The sequence below is a fragment of the Callorhinus ursinus genome, unplaced genomic scaffold (genome assembly GCF_003265705.2).
Source record: "Callorhinus ursinus isolate GAN/ISIS: 27379988/994484 unplaced genomic scaffold, GSC_fseal_2.0 scaffold61, whole genome shotgun sequence".
Taxonomy (NCBI): domain Eukaryota; kingdom Metazoa; phylum Chordata; class Mammalia; order Carnivora; family Otariidae; genus Callorhinus; species Callorhinus ursinus.
Genome location: NW_027397123.1, coordinates 96,604 through 116,731, shown reverse-complemented (window position 1 = coordinate 116,731; position 20,128 = coordinate 96,604). Strand labels below are relative to the sequence as shown.

General features: G+C 53.0%; 1 protein-coding gene across 6 annotated transcripts; it reads right to left on the bottom strand.

Annotated features, from left to right (window-relative positions):
• Nucleotides 1-1,372: 1,372 nt before the first annotated feature.
• Nucleotides 1,373-18,817, bottom strand: COQ8B (coenzyme Q8B). Of its 6 annotated transcripts, none has more exons than XM_073885135.1 (15): nt 18,694-18,817; nt 17,343-17,447; nt 17,087-17,206; nt 16,875-16,941; nt 15,204-15,281; nt 12,464-12,586; nt 12,233-12,318; nt 10,624-10,764; nt 10,446-10,527; nt 9,630-9,723; nt 7,600-7,741; nt 7,376-7,483; nt 5,250-5,315; nt 2,402-2,488; nt 1,373-1,978 (listed from the first exon to the last, which is right to left on the bottom strand). In XM_073885135.1, the coding sequence occupies exons 2-15, from the start codon at nt 17,442-17,444 to the stop codon at nt 1,697-1,699; spliced, it is 1,578 nt and encodes a 525-aa protein (XP_073741236.1). In that variant the 5' UTR covers nt 17,445-17,447; nt 18,694-18,817; the 3' UTR covers nt 1,373-1,696. The 6 variants fall into 6 exon arrangements, with proteins under 6 accessions (XP_073741236.1, XP_025710419.1, XP_025710420.1 ...); XM_025854634.2 differs by lacking the exon at nt 18,694-18,817 and adding an exon at nt 17,864-17,949; XM_025854635.2 differs by lacking the exon at nt 18,694-18,817 and adding an exon at nt 17,860-17,932.
• Nucleotides 18,818-20,128: the final 1,311 nt, after the last annotated feature.

Sequence of the window (20,128 nt, the reverse complement as noted above, 5' to 3'; positions counted from 1 at the left end):
CCTGCCTCGGCTCCCCGCCCCAGCCCCGCCCATTGGCCCGCCGCCTGCGGTATATGCAAGAAAACCCCGCCCCGGCCCGGCGCCTGGCCGGCTCAAGCCCCACCCCCTGGCCTGCAGACCACGCCTGTACGCAGATATGACCCCGCCTCCTCTGGTGCGGCCACCGCCCCGCCACGCCCATTGGCCAGTCCCTGGCTGAGCCAGCATGTGAGCCTCGCTGAGACCTTCCCCCAGGCCCGTCCAGGCGTGGGCTCTCTTCCCCTCTGTGACCCTTGACCTCAGGTCCCCTTCTGTTCCATGTCCGTAAAAGAGCTGCATCAGGAAGCCCTTTGCCGCCGCCCCACATACCCAAATCTTCCAGCTAACCCCACGGTTCTCCCAGCCCAGCGGGGGCGGGCAGAAGCGGTGACGAGGCACTTTTTGCAAGGAAGGGGAGGGGGAATGAAGAGACCCCGGCGTCCTAGTGCGTGAGCGCTTCGGCTTCGGGGGCGGGGGCGCCGGGGTGGGACCAGGGCGCGGTTCTGGCCAATACTGCACACCCCGCTCCCACTCAGTCCTGTGGGTTTGGCAAAGCAGCTGGCAGGGGCATTACGGCCCATTAGCAAAGGCGAGGTTGCCGGGAGCCGAGGGGAGGGAGCGGGGAGCCTGGGAGGTGGGGGGGGGGCAGGCCTTCTCAGCTGCCACAGCCTTTCGAGCAGGTGGTCAGCACGTGCGGGAGGGGTGGCGGGTGGGAGGGAATGGGTAGAAGGAGGTTCCCGGCAACAGATGGCCCAGGCTGGGTTGGGGCTTTCAGACCAGAGGATGGGAGGGGGATTGGCCATCTGCACCTGGAGGCAGGCTGAGAGCTCCTCCCCCCCAACCCCCCCTCCCCCCAGCGCAGAGAAAAGAGCCGGGAAGGGGAGCCGCTTTTATTCCCGTCTGAAGTTTCAAATACCCTCCCCTACCCCCTCCCCAACACATAGAAAAGATGGAGCCAGGGAGAACGGGGAGAACGCAGCTGGTGGAGGGGTGAGGGCAGCAAAAGTGAGGGCTGCCTCCACCAACCACCGCCCCTCCCCTTTCACTGGCCAGATCCGTGGAAGACCTGAGGCAGAATTGAGGGGCTCCCCATCTACATGAGTCTGGATCTGCATGCTGGTGGGCAGGGGGCCTAAGGCTCTTTTTTTTTTTTTTTTTTTTTTATTTGAGAGAGAGAGAGAGAGAGAGAGAGTGAGTTAGAGAGAGCCCAAAAGGGGGGAGGGTCAGAGGGAGAAGCAGACTCCCCGCTGAGGAGGGAGCCCGATGTGGGACTCGATCCCGGGACTCCGGGATCATGACCTGAGCCGAAGGCAGTCGCTTAACCAACTGAGCCACCCAGGCGCCCGGGCCTAAGGCTCTTAAATGTTGGCAAAAATAAGTTAATCCCTGGCGCAGAGTTCCTGGACGCCCACTTTGGAGTGGGGAGAGCAAGATATGGGGGTGTGAAGCTGGGAGTTCCCTAGCCCAAGGGTTCCCCAGATCCCCAGGAAGGGAGTTAGGCAAGACTGGGAAGCCCAAGGTGGGGAGGGGGTCCCCGACCTGCAGGAGAATGGAAAGGAGGCATCACAGCTGGGGATGGCCTGCTTTGGGGCCAGAATCCTGGGGTGCTGTCTAACGGGTCTGACCAGACATCCCTTTTGGTCAGGAGGCTACTGGCAAAACAGGCCGCGGGCAGTGGCTACACCTGGCGACTGGCCCAGTAGCGGTGGTAGGTGTCCTGGAAGAGGTCCCGGCAGGCGATGTGGGCGCGGAGGCGGGCGCAGGCCAGGAAAGCCCCTGCCAGCTTGCGGTGCAGGGCATAGGTCTCCTCGGGCGGTGGGCGCAGCCGGTGCTGCAGCAGCACAGGGATGAGGCCCTGCACTCGGCGGGCAGTGTCACCTGCCCCGAAGTCGTAGGGGCCCGGGGTGGCGAAGGGCTCCCCCAGGATCATCACTGCTTCCACGTGGGCATCCGAGAATGCCTATGGATGGGGGAGAGCAAGAGGCACGCAGCATGGAGGTACAGCTCTCCACTTAACCTAGAAGGGATGAGCACCCTCGTCTGCCACATACCCTCAAGTATAAACGCAGGCCCCCTACTCCCTCAGGAGTCATAAGCAGCCTCCACTCCTTCCAGAGCCCCCAGACCTCCCCAAAATGGCTCTTTACTTCCTCTCAGAGCCTCCAGTAGACCAGTAGCCTTCACTCTAGAACAGGGAAACAGCTTCCACTTCTCCACCCCCAGTACCCACTAGCAGCCCCCCACTCCCTCCCTCTAGAAAAGATAAATGGGGCCCATTTCCCCATAGTTTGTGAGTAGCCAAGCAGCCTCCATTCCCCCCCACCCCTCCCCAGAGCCCCCCAGGAGAGATAAGCAGCCCCCCAACCCCCGCAGTGTTTTCCACCTTGGTTTCAAAGCCCGTGAGGAATCTGAGGTCCTGGGATTTCTGCAGGACCCGGTCTCTGTCTCCACTGGCTGCTGCCATCACCACCTGGGAAATTGGGTGTTTGGCAGAGGTCAGAGGCCAAGGGAGTGGGGTTCAAGGAGGGGTCTTGAAAACTGGCCTGGCCTTCCCTACATTCTGGTCTACTTAAGTTCTCTCCCCTAGAAGCCTCTCCCTCCTCACCTTGCCCCTGTCTATATCTCCCTCAGGACTGTTCCAAGGCTGGGGGTGGGGGGATGGTGGGGGGTAAGGGGCTAGTCAGGGGCTTTTCCCACCTGGCCTAGAATGCAGAGTCTGCCTGGAGGAAAATAAATGTCAAGGGCTATTCATGGGTCCAAATACTCAACTGGACAAGGATGTGACCATGGCCCAGAACTCCATCTGAGGTTGCCACTGGGCCGTCTCTGTCACTGCCTGGTTCATGTCTGTCTACTACACCGGGCTTGGAGCCACAGGAGAGCAGGGCTGCTGGCTGGGTTTAGTCCCAACTGGACTTGCAGCTCAAGGTCTGGTGTTCGGGAGGCCCTTGGTGAACCTCTGTTTGGCAAATGAGCGTGGGGAGAGCAGGAGTTGAGTTGAAGGTGCGGACTGAAGCAAGAGCCAGCCTGCTGGGGCTCCATCCCAGCTCTGCCACTTGCCGGCTGCGAGATTCTGGGCAAGGCGCTTTGCCTTCGGGCCTCCGCTTTCTCATCTGTGAAGCGGGGATGATGAAGGGATCTTCCTCACGGGTGGCTGTTGGGAGGCAGGAGGAGGTATCTGCGGAGTGTGTAGCACCGGGCCTGCATGGGGGATCCGCCACGACCGGGGAGGAGCTACCATTATTAGGATGCGAAAGTCTGTACTTCATGGAACAACAGCAAGGCCAGGCGGGAAAACCTTAACCACTTTCTCGGGAGGAAGGGAAATACAGGATTCAATCTGGCAGTTCTAGTCTGTCTCAGCTCCCCCTGCCCGAGCCTGTCTGGCCATCTGTCAGGACTGTGGTCCTCAGGGACTAGTGTGGCGGGGCTTTTTTTAAACTGGAAAAGGCTGGGGAGACCGGAGGAGAGCCATGCCAAATAGGCCTGGGGGCGGGGGGTAGGTTAGGGGGACACACAAGATGTCCCACCTACCCAGAGAGAGAGGCCTTGGCTTTGTGCCTCAAGTGGCCTGGAGAGAGGGCCCAAGGAGCCTGGGGGAGGGAGCGGGGGGGGGGGGTTGCCAGCTCGTCCTTCCTGCCCTATGTCAGCGGTGGCCCCACCATCCCCAGTTCCCAAGCCAGAGCCCTGGGCCTTGTCTTTTCCCAGCCCCCAGTCTCAAAGGCTACCTGCTCTCCTGAGGGAGTTTTCTACTTCTCTGTCCCGCCCCTGCTCAAATCTCTTCTGTGGATCCCCACAGCACCTGGATAGAGTACAAGGTGCAGAGCATGGCTTTTCAGACTCAGAGTGGTTCCTGCTCCACCCCTCACCTGCTGGCCCAAGTCAGAAATGAACTTCCTTTTGGTCCTCCAGGACTGACTACTCAAAGTGTGGTCCCTGTACCAGTCGCTTTGGCATTACCTGGGAGTGTGTTAGAAACGCAGCATCTTATGCCGGACTCCAGATCATGATCTGCATTTAATAGGCTCATGTCCGTAGTGGGGGTGGGTGGGTGTCTCACAGACACTAAGTTTGAGAAGCGTTGCTCTAATGGGAATATGCCTTCTCTCCTCTTGGCCTTTGTATGTTTATCAGTCTGGAATACCCTCCTTGCCTCTTCCTGGTTGGTCTCCTCATCCCTCAGGTCTCAACTCTTGATGCCTCTTCCTCCAGGAAGCTCTCCCTGACCCCCTAGGCTGGCCCAGGCTCCTCCTCTGGGCTCCCATAATCTCCTGTGCTCCCCCATTCCAGCCCTGACCACTCTGGGTTCTTACCGTCTATCCCTGTCCCAGTCTGTGAGCTCCGTGAAGGCGGAGACTGGGCTGGATTAGTCACTGGGTTGGTATTGCCCACAACAGGGCTGGGCACAGGGGGTTGTCAGAGAATGTTGGAATTGATGAGTAAATGAGTAGAAGACCCACATCAAATAGTCAATCTCAACAAATTAATGAGATGCCTTAGGTAGGTGGGTGGGAAGGACGGAGGACGGACAACAGGTGTTCCTGAGGAGAGAGCTGCCCCCAGGGAGCATCCAGCCAGGGAGGTATGTGAGTGTAAGGCTGCATACCAAGGCCTGGGACCGCCTGGGGTGTGGGGAGGGGGCAGGATGGCCACTGTGGGCCACGGGGGTTGGTCAGGATTTGGGAGCTAGGCTCCCTGAATCTGAATCCCAGGTCTGCTGTGACCTAGAGCAAGTGACTTAACTTCTCTGAGCTCTAGTAACTTCATCTGTAAAGTGGGACTAAGAAATGGTCCTAACCCGGGGCGCCTGGGTGGCTCAGTTGGTTAAGCATCTGCCTTCAGCTCAGGTCATGATCTCAGGGTCCTGGGATTGGGCCCCTGTGTTGGGATCCTTGCTCAGCAGGGAGTGTGCTTCTCCCTCTGCCCCTCCCCCCACTTGTGTGTGTGCATGTGCGCGCACTCTCCCTCTCTCAAATAAATAAATAAAACTTTAAAAAAATGCTCAAAAATGGTCCTGACCCCATACAGTTGCTCTGTGGTTTAGATCGGTTACCACATGGACAGTATCTCAAACAGGACCTGACATCATATTAAGGGCTTTTTATTTATTAGTTATTACTATTACTATTATATATGATTTCTTGGTTCCAGATACTATATTTTTCCTTCTCACCCTTGCCTCAGTATCGGGCTTGAGGCCCTTCAAAGACCCTAGGGTTGGGGGGACTCACCTCGATGTAATGGTCTGTGAATTCGGTCCCAAATTCCCGGCTTGCACCAAAGTCCAACAGGGTCACCTGGGACAAGAGATAGTGAAAGGGATGCTGGGAGTCCACTACCACTCCCCACTGTCTGAGGTGGCGGGAGGGAACCCAGGTCCATTCTCACACCGTGCCCCTCGTCAGAGTCCCTGCCATGCTGCCTTCCGTCTCCACATTTCCTATCCACCCCCATATGAAACTGAAGGGACCTGGCTTTTATATTGGGTCCTATTTTTTATAATAATATGTTTTAGGCATAGAAAAAAACCTAAATAATAATAAAATATGTGGAAAAATAAAATGAACACCTACAAATCCCAGCAGCCCGCTTAAAATATTAAAAATTACCAATCCAGGTGGAGCCCCCCATGGACCCCGGCCTTATCCAACCTCCCCTTTCCTCTCTTCCAGGGTCACCACTTTCCCGAGATTATCATTACTAAACTATTATTTGCTGAAATTCCCATGTGTGCATTTCCACATTCTCTACATATGTGTGCACCTGTGAACAATAAATAGGCATGCTTTGCGTGTTTTAAAACTTCATATAAATGGTATTTATGATAGTTATCCTGCGGCTTGTTCTTTGTGCCCAACATGGTTTTGCAACTTATCCGCATTGCTATGTTCAGCTCTAGCTCATTCATTTTTTTTCACTGCTGTGTAAGGACTTCATCGTGTAAATATATCACAGTGCATTTATCTGGCCGATGGACACTGTGGGTTGTTTCTGGGTTCTGCTATTAAAAACAGTGCCCAGTGGGCACATGTATAAGAGTTTCTCTAGGGCAGTGGAGCTCACACTATTGGTCACAACCCACAGCAAGAAATACAGATTGTATTTGGGTACCAGTACCCAGGCACACCCAACTATAAGGTCAAACAAAAGCATCCCGAAATAATATGGATCCCTCCCATCTGCGACACACTGGTACCTTCTATTCTATGGCTTTAAAACAAAAAATGCTGTTGAGACCCAATAAATTGATGTCAGGACTCATATCACTGCCCCTCTCACCCTGAGTTAGAAAAATACTTCCCTGTGGTGTGGTGTGAGCCTAGCAGGGACACAAACTATCTGTGCACTTGGCAGGGAGGGGGTGGCAAGGGACTGAGGCTGGAAACTCAGCGGGTCCACACTGCACTCAGCAAAGGGCTCAGACGTGATCCTGAGGTGGCTGGGGAGCTATGGAAGGGACAATTTGGCCAGATTCGTGTTTTCAAAAGATCCCTCTGGGGACGGAATGGGTACAGACCACTTTAGAGAGCCATTTGGCAGTCACACTCACTGAGTCTTTCAGTCCGAACCCTTACCCCAGGCCTTTGGCTACCCTGTGTTGTCTGCTGGGAATGCTCTCTCTTTCCTGCTCTTCAGGTGGCTGTCCCCTTCTCATCTCTCTGGTTTCAGCTTTAAGGGCACTTCTTTCGAGAAGCCTTCCTTGACCTCACCTACCCGGTGCCGGGTCAGTCACTTTCCCTGGCTCCCCACAGCCCCCTATGCCTCCCCCGTCACTGACCACTCTGGCCTGTGCTTCCCCATCACAGTACTAACTACTCAGTCATCACTGTCTGGTCCTGCGTCCCTCCACTGGACTGGGAACTCTGAGAAGGCGAGGATCAGGGTTGTCTTGGCATCACTGTCAAGAGGCAGTAGATGCTTAGTGTGTTAAATGAATGACGGGTGTGGCAGTGATGACCAACTGCCTTCCAAAAACTCTGCCCCTAGGGAACCACTGTCTAGTGGAGATTCCATTTCCCAGCGTCCCTTGCACCTCAACCAGTTCTTATCAATGTGTGACCAGTTCTTATCAATGGAATGGTACAGGAAACAATGTGTCACTTCTGGCCAAAGCAATTAGGCAGGGCGCTACCCTCTTAACCTCTTTCCCCTTTCACTGGAAGGAGAGCATTGCAAGCCTTAGGGGATGGCACAATCACAGAAGGGAAGGAGCCTGGATCCCTGCGTCACCATGTGGAGGAGGGCCACTGCGGCCTGTCATGTGGGTAATAACTACTATTGTGTCGAGCTACTGAAACATAGGGAACTATCTGTTAAAGCAGCTAATGTACCATGATCCAGATCATAAGGAACCAACCTGGTGGCTGGAGGCATCATACAGGAAGTTGGCCCAGTTGGGGTCTGTCTGCATGAATCGGAACTCAAACAGCTCCCGCAGACACAGCCTCAGGAGCTGGAAGCAGATCTGGAGCGGGGAGGAGTAACAGATATCTCAGAGTCATCCGCCCCTATAAAGCCCTCTCTGTGGGTCTGGCCAGCCCTACCGGCCCTGCCCCTGCTGCCCCCCTCGAGACCCCGTACCTGGTTCCGGATGTCTTGGCTCAAGCTCTGGCACTGGTCCAGGGGGACCCCTCTGGCCAGCTCCATGCCCAGCACCCGCGTTGTGCACAGCTCCTTAATCACAGCAGGCACCCGGAAGAAGGGGTCATCTTCCAACAACTGCCTGGGGCAGAAGGGAGGGGGAGGGGCAGGACCTCATGCTTCAGGCCCCTGTGGCCCAGCTCAGGCCTCCTCCTCTTCCTCTGCGGAGGGCTCCAGGAACAGTCTATGCCTTGCCTTCCCTCCTCATGCCTGTCTGTCCTGAGCAATGGCCAACTCCTGGCCGGACTGACATTCATTCAGACATTTCATTCATTCACCCATTCACTCATTCATCAAATATCTCCGTAGTGCCTACTCTGTGCCTACCCCTAAGCTGGGTGCTGCTGGAGCCCCAGTTACCACTTTCCTCCCGGAAATACCTCTGTGACTTCCGGTTGCCCCAGGATAGAGCTCGATGTATTAAGCTTGATGAGCATTACTTTTTCATCAATTTATTAATTAATCCGTCCAAAAAAAGTTGCTGATATACAAATCTCCAAGTCCATAGTGATATTCAATGGCCACTCCTTGGAGTCATTACTCTGAACACCGGTTAGTACTGACTCCTTCTTGGTGTCATCGTCCACTGTGTGGGACTATGCTGGGGGACAGAGCAGTGGATGAGTTCTGGGCCTGCCCCTCGGACACCAGAGACCACACTCTTAACAAATATACAAACAGACCAATAATAGATTGAGTTAAGTGTGTCAGTGTAAGACTTGGAAGGCAAAGAATTGCACAAGATCCCTGGTTGAGACCTGTGGGATGGCTGGGGCTGGGGGCAGGGAGATGGGGCGGGCCAGTGGAATGATCTGGGTTTTATTCTAAAGGCACTGGGAAATCCTGGAGGGAAGGGGGCTTCCAGATCCCATACAGGAGTGCCCTGGCCCAGCCCACTTCATACTCTTCTCTTCAGGGTCCCACTTCAGGGCTTGTTATTTTTGTCCTTGTTTGGACTGGTCCTCCTGGGCCAGCCCCTGTGCCAAGCATTTAATTAACACAATCCCCTTTTTGCCCCCTCACTCCCCTATGAGGAGGTTGCTCTCCCGAGGGTGTGGATCCAGGCCACCCAGCCAGTTAAGGGCTGACCTGGGACTGGATCCCACATCTGAGGCCAGGGCCCATGCCTGGAACCACTGCCCTCTGCTGCTGCCCTTCTCTTGCTCCGTATCTACCCACCTTGGCCCAGGACACCCGTGGGCCATGCAGTAGAGGACCTCACTGGGTGTAATTAACTGCTGCACACCACGATGCTTCTAAGATACAACCACGTTGTTCCCCTGTAGCTGAGTTCATTCATTTTCGCTGCTGTATGATATTCTACTGGTGAATATATCGTCATTTATTTATCTACCTTGCTGGGTGAATTTGACAGATTTCAGTTGTGTCCAGTTTGGGGCGATTGCTGCTCTGAGCATTCCGGAAAAGGCTGACAGTGTAGACCGGCCTAAATGTCCCTACAGCATTTGTTTAGCAAGGAGGGCGGTTATCGGGTTGTATGAGAATACTGGGCCTTGATGAAGCCGGACTGTTCTCCAAAACGCTGATCTCAAAGCCTCCTCCTGCCCACAGTGGATAAGGGCATAAGGGATGACCTGGAGCCCTGTTCTCTCCCACCCATGACTGTGTCAGACTGTTAGTGCTTTGCCCATCCAGCGGTGTGGTGGTATCTCATGGCGTGACTAAGTGCCTGTTGACAAGTCCATCTCCCCCCCCAGACTGTAGTGGTCGTGCATCCCATTTGACAGATGAGAAAACTGACAGGGAGAGGAAGTGACATGCCCAAGCTCACAGAGGACAGGGGTTCAATCAAGTCAGGAGTGAATGGAGGGAGGGGTGAGCAAATGAGGAGAAAAAAAAGAGTTTGCTGGCTCCACCCCAGGCCTCCAGCCCCCGGAGGCTCTGCAGGCATCCACTTCCCGCTCATCCTGGGAGGGGGGCCTGGGGGGCCTGAGGGGGGCTCAGCTCACCTGAAGTTCTGGGCACAAGCTGCCTCACGACGGTAGTCACACTCCCAAGCCAGCTCCTGCTGCAAGGCCTGCAGGCTCTGCTCAGCGAACAGGCCTGAGGGGGCAGCCGTGTCAGGCAGGGAAGGCCACAGCCTGGCCCCATCATGACAGCCACCCCCCAGGCTTTCCACTCAGGGCTGTCTTCTCTTGCCAGTCATGTCTCTCGCTGTCTGTCTGTCACAGCCCCTCACACCTGCTCCCTGCCTTTTACCACATCATCTGTCCACACACACCTCCCCTCCGGCCTTCACACAGCCGCGGCTTCTCCTGAAGTCTCCCTCCTGGGGCGCGCGTGCCAGGCCCCAGGCATCTCTTTCATGGTCACACGTGCCACCTACCCTGTCTCTTTTTCATAGTCTCTCACACTCTCCTCAGGGCCTCAAAATCTTACTTCCGAGCACCACACACACACACACACACACATGAGGTCCGGCTCATGCTCCCTTCCTGCTTCTGTGGCTCTTTTCCAGACCTCCAGGCCCTCTCTGGGCAACCTGTGTGTCTGTTTCCAAATGTCAGTGTGGGCTTCTGGCTCTGGGTCTGTCAGAATCTCTAAGTTTGCCTTTTCTCACATGTTCAGACTCTCTGGGCTTTCCCTGCCTTGGTGTCCCTTCTTTCTGTCACAAACACACGGACTTGCACAGTCGCCCACGCTCACACACACAACACACACACACGGGTATACCCTGCCCTGAGCTGGCCTCTCTCTGTCCGTCCAGCCCCACTTTCTCTCTTCGAGGCATCCCTCCCACGGTCAGGGGTGGAGTGGCACCTCACCCTCGGGCAGGGCCACGCTCATCTTGAGCACCGCCAGCAGGTTCTGGATATCACTCTGGATGCTCTGGGCCACGCCTGGGTACTGTGAGCAGGGAGGGACGGAGGGCTGGAGTCATGCCTCTGGGACAGCAAGATGTCCACTCCCACCCCGACCCGCCTCCCCCCGCCCCTGCCTCACCTGGATCTTCACAGCCACCTCTGTCCCATCCCTCAGCATGCCCTGGTGCACCTGTCCAATTGAGGCAGCAGCAAAGGGCACCTCCTCCAAAGAGGCCACCTTGGCCTGCCAGTCCCTGCCGAGCTCCTCTTCAAGAACTTTCTGGGGACAGTGGTTGAAACAATCATCGTTGCAGTTATGGGCAGCTGAGTTCACTCCCTGTGCTGAGCTTTATATGTGAATAATTCCATTCACCACATGCTAGGCTCGGGGCTATGCTCCTGGCCACTACCCAACTTCACAGATGAGGAGACTGAGGCTCACAGAGAAATCTCTTGGCCGAGATGACAAGCCAGGTGCTGGTAGACTGGGAGGCCCAGCCTTAGCCTGCACTCCCAAGGCTGGGTGGGCCAATTTGGGGACTGCTATTATGTACAGTCAAGACTGATAATCCTTCATTATACTCCTAGATTGTATTATCAACTCGAAGTTAATGTGATGAAGAGCTAACATTTACAGAGGGCTTCCTGTGGGCCGGGACCTGTCCAGAGTAGCTCGGAGAGGGGTACTAATGATGCAGGGCCACAGGGCAAGTGAGCAGAGCAGAGATCAGAAGGCAGGCAGCTGGATCGGGATTCCACACCCTTACCCAGTCACTAGAAGAACAAACAGTTCATGTCTTGGGCACTTACTCAGTGCGAGGTGCTGTGCCAACCTATTTACAGACACGATCTCCTTTAATTAAGAAAAACTAGTACTGGGGCGCCTGGGTGGCTCCGTCGGTGAAACGTCTGACTCTTGATTTCAGCTCAGGTCATGATCTCGGGGTTGTGAGATGGAGCCCCACTTCGGCACTCGGTGTAGAGTCTGCTTGAGAGTCTCTCTCTTCTGCCCCTCTCCCACTGCCCCCACTCACACACGCGTGCTCTCTCTCAAGTAAATAAATCTTTAAAAAAAAAAAAATCTAGAGGCGCCTGGGTGGCTCGGTCGTTAAGCGTCTGCCTTTGGCTCAGGTCATGATCCCAGGGTCCTGGGATCGAGCCCCGCATCAGGCTCCCTGCTCCGCGGGAAGCCTGCTTCTCCCTCTCCCACTCCCCCTGCTTGTGATCCCTCTCTCGCTGTGTCTCTCTCTGTCAAATAAATGAAATCTTTAAAAAAATAAAAATAAAAAAGATCTAGTACTAATAACAGCTAGAACTCGCATGTCACTCATGGTGTGTCACGGGCCCTTTCGAAGTGCTTTACATATCCTAATTTGCGCAACCCTGTGATGTGGGTGTTGCTATCACTATGACCAGTTACAGATGCGGTAACTGAGGCCCAGGGAGGTCAGGCCACATGTCTGAGATCACACAGGCAGTATCCGGCAGACCTGGGATTTGAACTCACAAAGTCTGGTCCCCTAACCACTGCACTCCCAGCCTCTTCAGTAGCCGTGACAAAGCCCTGAGCCTGCCAGGGACTGGTCTAAGCACTCCGCACCATTCTCTCATGTCATTATCTCAACAACTCTCCGAGATGTGTGCTTTAGTGATCCCCATTTTACAGATGGGGAAACTGAGGCTACAGCAATGAAGCCAGGGGGCTCAGGCAGGTGGAGCCTGCCTCCCTTCCCGGCCAGGGCACTCACCAGCATCTGCCAGCGAGGCATGAAGTCGGCGCTCTGGCGGACACGCTCGAAGATGCGCTGCAGCTGAGGGCTGATGAGGCTGTTGTCTGGGGAGACAGGGGGACAAGGGAAGCAGTGAGGGGGGGAGGCGAGGAGGGGCCCCTGTGGGGATATCTGCAGTCGGCGCTGGCGGGTGGGTGGGGGTGAGGAAGGAGTGAGGTCAAGGGTCAGGAGTCGAGGGTCATGCTGTACCCTGGATGCTGAGCATTTGGCCAACCTTGAGGGCGGCCCCCCGAACTGTACACAAGGTCTGGACAATCCGCTCGGCATTGGCCTCTGACAGGAAAGGGCTGGAGCCTGACCGGGAGCTGCTCTCTGGGGTGGCGAGAATAATCATTAGTATTACGACCACACAAAACATCATTATAGCACCGCTGCATAACCCCCAGGATGGCTAAAATGAAACCGACAATACCAAGTGTTGACAAGGATGTGGGGCAGCCTAAACACCCCTATTGCTGATGAATGTCATGACACAAGCCCTCTGGGAAGTTTCCAGTAGCGCACACACCTATGGCCAACGTAATTTCCTCTCCTAGGTATATACCCAGGAAAAGGCATACGTGTGTCCATTGACAGTTGTTCCAAGATGATTCACAGCAGCACTATTCACAACGGTCCCCAACTGGAAATAACCCAATGACTGTCAATAGGATGAACAAAGGCATGCTGGAACAGTCACACAGTGACTCCTACAGCACTGAGTAAACCACCTCCATCTACCCGCAACAACATGGCGGCATCCTGCAGACAGAACGTTGAGCAAAAGCAGCCAGATACGTATGAGGACACGCTGTCTGATTACATTGGCGTAAAGAGCAAAACCAGTCAAAACTAATCTTGGTGGTCAGAAGCCAAGACAGTGGTTTCCCTTGGTGGGATGAGTAGCCAAGATGGGGCAGAAAGAAGCTTTTGGAGAATGAGGGCAGTGATTCTCAAAGTGTGGTTCCAGGAACCCTGAGGGTCCCTGAGACCCTTCAGGAGGCTCTGTGAGATCAAAACTATTTTCATAATCATATTAATGTCATTTGCCCCTTTTTACTCTCATTCTCCCATAAATGCTCAGTGGAGTTTTCCAGAAACTCCATGACCTGTGATGATACCATTGCTCTGACAGCTGACAGAATGCACGTGTGTGTGTGTATTCTTGCGTTCTGAAAATTTGTTTTCTCCTGAAACTAGTATTACACTATATGTTAACCAATTAGAATTTAAATAAAACTTGAAACATAAAAAAAATTGTTTTAATCTCTAATGCAGTAAATATCCACAAATATAACCCCCAAATATAATCCACAAGCAAGTTCTTTGGGGTCCTCATTCTATTTTTTATTGAGATATAATTCATAAATCGTGTAACTCACCCACTTAAGGTATACAGTTCAATGGTTTCTAGTACATTCAGAGTTGTACATCACCATAAGCCATTTTGAAACATTTTCACAGCCCAAAAAGAAACCCCATACCTATTAGCAGTCACCCCCCATTTCTCCCAACCACCTCCCCACCCCGAGTCTCCGGGAACCATTAATCTGTGGTCTCTATGGACATTTCATATGAATGGAATCATACGGTATGTGACCTGTTGTGTCTGGCTTCTTTCACTTAGGATAGTTTTCAAGATTCATCCATATTGTAGCGTACTTCACTCCCTTTTATAGCTGAATAATATCCCATCGTGTGAATATAACATGTTTTGTTTATCCATTCCTAAGTTGTAAGGGTGTGTAGGGATCCTGAGACCGAAAGTTTGAGAACTGCTGTCTTAGGGTTTCTTGATCTGGGCACACAGATGTATCCACTTTGTGAAAATGAACCAAGCTATACGCTTGGGATTTGTGCCTGGCTCTACATGCAAAGTATAGGATTATTCAACCAAGTGTTTATTAAGCTTTTATTTATTTGATAAAAAATATTATCGAGCTCTTTATCTAGCTAGAGCTCACCCTGTGCCAGGCAGAATTCCAAGGGTTTCTGGATTCTCTGGCTGAATCCCCACAATTAGCTGAAAAGTAAGAACTACCAGTGCTTCAATTTTCAAGGTGAGGAGGCAGGACATTCAGAGAGGTATAGTGCCTGGCCCTGGGTCACACAGCACAGAAGTGGCAGAGCAGAGTGTAGATTCAGTTTGGTCTTACCTCAAGCCCAATCCTCCACTTACACCCACCTTTTTATTTGGGGAAAAAAAAAAAAAATCCAAATGAACGGAAAAATCACACGCACAGCATCATGGACGCCCACATATCCAATTCAAACTTTTTTTTTTCTTCCGATTCAAACTTTTTACCTTCGGCCTCACCTGCATAATTTATCTATGTGTATGTGCCCAAACACTCGCCCTTATTTTTTGCAGACCCATTTGCATGTAGTTACACACAACCTGTGCTAAAAATAAGGATATTCCCCTACTCAATCACAGTGCCATCATTGTGCCTACGAACATGAACACGAATTCTCTCCTATCTGCTCTTCAGTCCAAATTCAGATGTTCCCAGGTGTCCCCAAAGTCTTTGAGAGTTATTTTTCTCAGGCTGACATTCAATCATGGGTCACACATTCCATTTGTCAGTTACTATGGCCTTAGTCTCTTTTTCATCCAAAATATCCAGCCCCATCTTTGCTTCCGGACATGGGCTTGTTGGGGAATCTTAGCCACCAGTGCTAATCTCCACACATGTCTTTCCATCTCTGTTGTCCAGACACTCCCCCAACACTCCTATTCTGTTTTCCTCTCCTGCTCAGAGTTTTAGGAACTCAACTCCAATTATTTTTCTCACACGATAGGCTTCTGCCCATCACAACCATGAGAGGGGGGTACACGATCGTCCGTTTTCCGGATGAGAAAACTGGTCTTGGGGAGGTGAAGCCACTCAGCCTAGGTCACATAGCAAAGCCAGGGTCTGAACCCAGGTAGTGTGACACACCCACTCACCTGATGGTAGACGTCCTCCCAGCAGAGACTTCTTGGCTACCTCAGCCAGCGCTCCCAGCCCCAAGCCCACAGCCAGTCCTGGGGAGTGAGAGAGGAGTCTGGGTGCCTGCCTGCCCCCAGGCCTTGTCCCCTGACCCCCTGTCTGCTCTCAGCCTCTTCCTAAGCAACCTGTCTCCCAGCTCTCTGTTGGCAACTCTCTGCTTCTCTCTGTCCCCAACTCCATCTCTTACTCACTCTCTCCCTGCTTGGGGTTCCCTTTGAGGTGCGGCTCCCTCTTTCTCCATCACTCTGTTCATGTCTGTCTCCCACGTCAGCGGTTCTCACCCCTGGCTGCACATCTGAGTCATGTGAGGAGCTTTGATAAATAAGAGCTTGAGGTTCTATGGTCTGAGATGAGCCTTGGCATTTACATACATATTTCAAGCATCCCGGATGACTCTAGTGTGCAGCTAGGGGATCCCCCTGGGTCTCTGTCTTCCTATGACTCCCCTTTCTCTGTCCACACTTCGTCTTCTTCATGCTCACCTCTCCTTGTCTAAGCTGGTTTTTCTCCATCCCTCCCCCTCCCCCTCCCCGCATCTGGCACATCAGTTCAGGCCTCTTTCTTTCTGTCCCTCCTTTTGATGTTATCTTTTGGCTTTGATTTCCCCTCCCTCCTCCATCCCCTTGTCGCTAAAGACATCTTGAGTCTCTCTGCCTCTTCCACCGTCGCCTTCTCTGCAAATCATCGTATGGACATTTTCTGGGTGCTTGCTACACGCCAGGAACCATTACTGGTGCCTTATATGCATCAACTTCATTTCGTCCTCACAGAAGAGAAAAGGAAATTGAGGCTCAGAGAAGTTAAGTAACTCGTCCAGGGTCACAAAGTGAGAATGTGGCAGAATCACCCCTTCAACCCTGGGCAGCCTGGTATCAAAGCTCTTACCAGTGCAGTTAACTCCCTCTTTATACTGTGATTTGGTATCTTTAAAATTTGAACCACCATCCACCCTAAAGATGACATACGCATTATAACAGTAGATATATATATATATATATATATATATATATTTCATGAAACAAGAATTTCCTTTATTCTACATGTGCACCCATATTTTCCATTCTATTCTTTTTTTATTTTTAAGATTTTTATTTATTTGAGAGAGAGCGAGCACAAGCAGGGGGAGGGGCAGAGGGAGAGGGAGAAGCAGACTCCCAGCTGAGCCTGGGGCTCTATCCAAGGACCCTGAGATCATGACCTGAGCCAAAGTCAGACGCTTAACCGACTGAGCCACCCAGGCGTCCCCCATTCTATTCTTTTTAATGCTGGTTGCAACCCCCTGAATTATTTCATGCAGACTGTGACGTGAAAGTTTGAACAATTCTGCTGCATAACCTGGGGTCCAGTCACTTCGCTTCCCTTTGCCTCCATTTCCTCATTTATAGAGTAGAAATTAACACGCATCAATTCGGCGCAGAGAGATCGAGTGTACATGGGGCCTTGCACATTCCAAGCGCTCAATAAATGTTACCTTCCTCTATTTCTCTTGGCTTTGCAGGCCTTTGCCTTCCTTCTCTTTTCCAACTCTCACTCCTCTCCCTGTCTCTGATTCACCCTCTCCCCCTTGCTTCATTCTGTAAATGTGGCCTCCTCTGAACTAGGTCACAGTCTCCCACAGTCACACCTACCCCCAAAGTTGGCCAAGCGGCTGATGCGGGAAGCGGGCACCTTGCGTTCTCGAGAGCGATCGCTCAGCTGGGAAATGGGGAAAAGGTCTGAGGGTGGGAAGGTGAACATAGCACCCAGGGAGTCCAACCAACCTGCCCACATACCCTTCCCCAAGCTTGGGAGGCCAGCTGCCTTCAGGGGGTGCTGCTGGGTGGGTGGGAGACAATGATACCTGGGGCCGGGGTGTCTTCCTGATCCGGGCCTCCCGTATCCTGCGAATGTCCTCCTCACCCAGGCCTCTGCCAGGGCCATCCTTATGAAACATTTGGGCCTGAAAACCCCCACATGGCCCCTGCAAGAAAAGCAGATATTGGTAAGGAGTGGAGGACATGGGATCTGCCTGGCCCTTTTGGACCCCTCCCTGTCATTTTATACCCTAAAACCTCCCTCAGCCTCTCCCCCTTGGAGATCCCTCTCCAGCCTCTTACCCACCAGTGGGGCCCAGGCCCCAGGGCCCCACAAGGCAAACCAACAGTCCGGCCCAGCTGTCCACAGGTCCCCCGCAGTAAGCACCCCACCTCCAGCCACATAGCCTGGGGGAGAAGGGGAGGGATTACTCGGGTAGGAGCTGGCACTGACCTCCCTGCTTTGCCCTTGTCTTTGCTAAGCCCTCACATTCCTCTGTGTCCACCCTAAGATTCCCACCCACCACTGACTTCCTTTCCTCTTTAATAGTTCCCCCAGTTTCTCCTGGTTCCCTCTGTGGTTGCTAGGAACCCATAGCTCTTCCTGCGCACCTCCCAAAACCCCCTTTCGCCCTGTCCCACTCCCCGCCGTTGCTAGGGTCCTCCCCCGTTGCTAGACACCCACAGATACTCCAGGGCTACCTCTCCACTCTTCTGAGCCCCCCTCGTTGCTAGGCACCGCCTTCCTCTCTGTTGCTAGGCACCCACAATGCCCCCCCCCCCCGCCTGTTACTGGGCACCTCCCCCCGTTGCTAAGCACCCACTGTTCCCAGGATCCGGGTCCGCTACGAGCCGGAGCCTCTTGCGCTTCCGGGAGTCTCTGCACGCTCGCCCCCTCCGGTTAGCTAGCCAATGGCGGAGTAGCAGCTCACGGACTGGAGCATAGCACGCCCCGCTGTGCGTGAGGGGCGGGACTAGGGGCGGGGCCTAAGAGTGGGCGTTGAGGCCTGCTGGGATTGTTGGGGCACCGCGGGAGCCGCGCACGTGCCGTTTTATGCTCTTAGTGGCCGACCTTTCTTTTGGCACACCGCCTTTTTTGCAGACATCCCTTACAAACTCCGCATCTCTTTTCTGCACGAACATCTTGCCAGCCTGCTTTCTTATTTCTATCCCCAGCCGACTGGACCTCTCTCCTTTGAACACACATCTTCCCAGCAAACATTTCCCTTGCCCTGGGAGCCCCTTTGCACATCAGCCCTCTGCTTCAAACACCCACATCCTGGCACACAGCTTCTTCCCTTGCACATATAAACCCCCATGCCTTGTTTGCCAACTGTCTCCCTCTCATACTCTCAACTCTCCCGTGTACATAAACCTCCTCACACTCAGCCCCTTGCACACTGGGTCCCTGTTCTCTCATAAACCCTGCTCTCTCTCCGTTCTCCGCCCACCTGCGGGATGGTGTGAGTGGGAGCCCTCTGTTTCCTGTAGGCCTGACATTTCCCAGAACACACTCAGCCAAGATTCCCAGTGCTGAGTCAGGAGCCCTGGCATCCCAGAAAACCAGCTCCCAGCCCATCTGGGTGTGTGTTTGGGGGCCGGGGGGAGGGCAGGCAAGCCTAAACCCTGCCCCCCCCACAACAGGCTGACTCACCCCTCCTCACAGTGTGGAATAGAAGCAGCTGGCTGGGGCATCTCTCCCACCGCTGGGAGAAGGAGGGATGTGACGCTTTCCTTACAGAACCTCCCCCCTCCCCTCACTGTCTAACCCCTTTTGTTGGAAATCAGACCTCTCTGTCTCTGTCCCAGTGCTATGACCTCAAAAGAGCCCCAACTCTCTGTACTTCCCAGCCTGTATGATTTGTTAGGGGGCTCCTGCTATGATTTCTCACTGGTTTGTGAAGAGATGACTCACTTTAGAGCCCTGGGGCTGTGCCCAATGCCCCACCCCCAGATGACTCAATTTCGGGACAAAACACCCCCCTGTCACCCTCCAGACGTAAGGGTTTGACTCAGGAGCTGGGTGACAGCTCACCCTTGGGGGCAAAGCTATATAAAAAGCACCTATGACGATAATTAACCCTACAAGACTGTGGCTGATAGTGCCAAGCCCGGTGCCACATGCTTCCCCTTTATGAGGTCAGATCAAAGGCTACAAGCAAAGGCTAGAGGCTGGCAGATTTCTGAGCCTCAGTATTCCATCTGTAAAATGGGGCTGTGGCATCCTGTCTTGCTCAGTGTTAGTGAGAGAAAGAGGTGCAGTGAAATAGTGTCTGTACATCAAAAACTAATGATGTAATATATGGTGATTAACATAACAATAAAAAATAAAAAAAAAAAAAGAAAGAAATAGTGTCTGTAATGAGCTTGGCACAGGACCCGGTACAGAACAAGAGCTCTATACATGAGAGAAATTTCTTATGGAAAAGTCATTCTTCCCAAATTTCCTACTAAGCACTTACCATGTACTTTTCTAAGCTTTTCTAGGGGACACAGCAAGGAGTAATCCAGGCAAAAATATTCCTCTCTTGGTGCTGGCTTCCAATGAGGGGCAAAATAAACAAAATAAATAAGTATATTTAATAAGGCGACATGTGTTAAAGAGAAAAATAAACCAGGGAAGGGGGGGCAAGGAGTAGAGAGATTTTGAGTTTAAACAGATTTTGAGTGGTCAGGGAAGACCTCGCTGAGGCGGTAGCTGAGGAGGTAACATTTGAACAAACACCTGAAAGAGGCAAGGGAGGGAGCTATTGGAATATCGGAAGAAAAAACATTCCAGGCAGAGAGAACAACCAGTGCAAAGGCCCTGTGGTGGGAAATATCTCAGAGAAATAGCAAAGAGGCCGATGGGCATAGTGAGTGAGGGGGAAAGACAGAGAGGAGATCTGGGATGTAACTAGAGGCAGATCACTTAGGGGATAGTGCGTCACAGAGAAGACTATGGCTTTTACTCTGTGGGATGGGACCCGTGGCAGTTTCTTTCTTTATTTTTTTAAGTTTTTTTTTTTTTTTGACAGAGAGAGACACGGCGAGAGAGGGAACACAAGCAGAGGGAGTGGGAGAGGGAGAAGCAGGCTTCCCGCTGAGCA

What these genes read in the sequence shown, in the direction of transcription:
- COQ8B (XM_073885135.1), bottom strand. Translation starts at nt 17,444, where the DNA reads ATGTGGCTGGAGGTGGGGTGCTTACTGCGGGGGACCTGTGGACAGCTG. An exon ending in GCTTGTGCCCAGAACTTCAG is followed by an intron (nt 7,742 to 9,629) that starts GTGAGCTGAGCC and finishes CTTCTGCCCCAG; the next exon opens with GCAGTTGTTGGAAGATGACC. An exon ending in GCCAAGACATCCGGAACCAG is followed by an intron (nt 7,484 to 7,599) that starts GTACGGGGTCTC and finishes TCCCCGCTCCAG; the next exon opens with ATCTGCTTCCAGCTCCTGAG.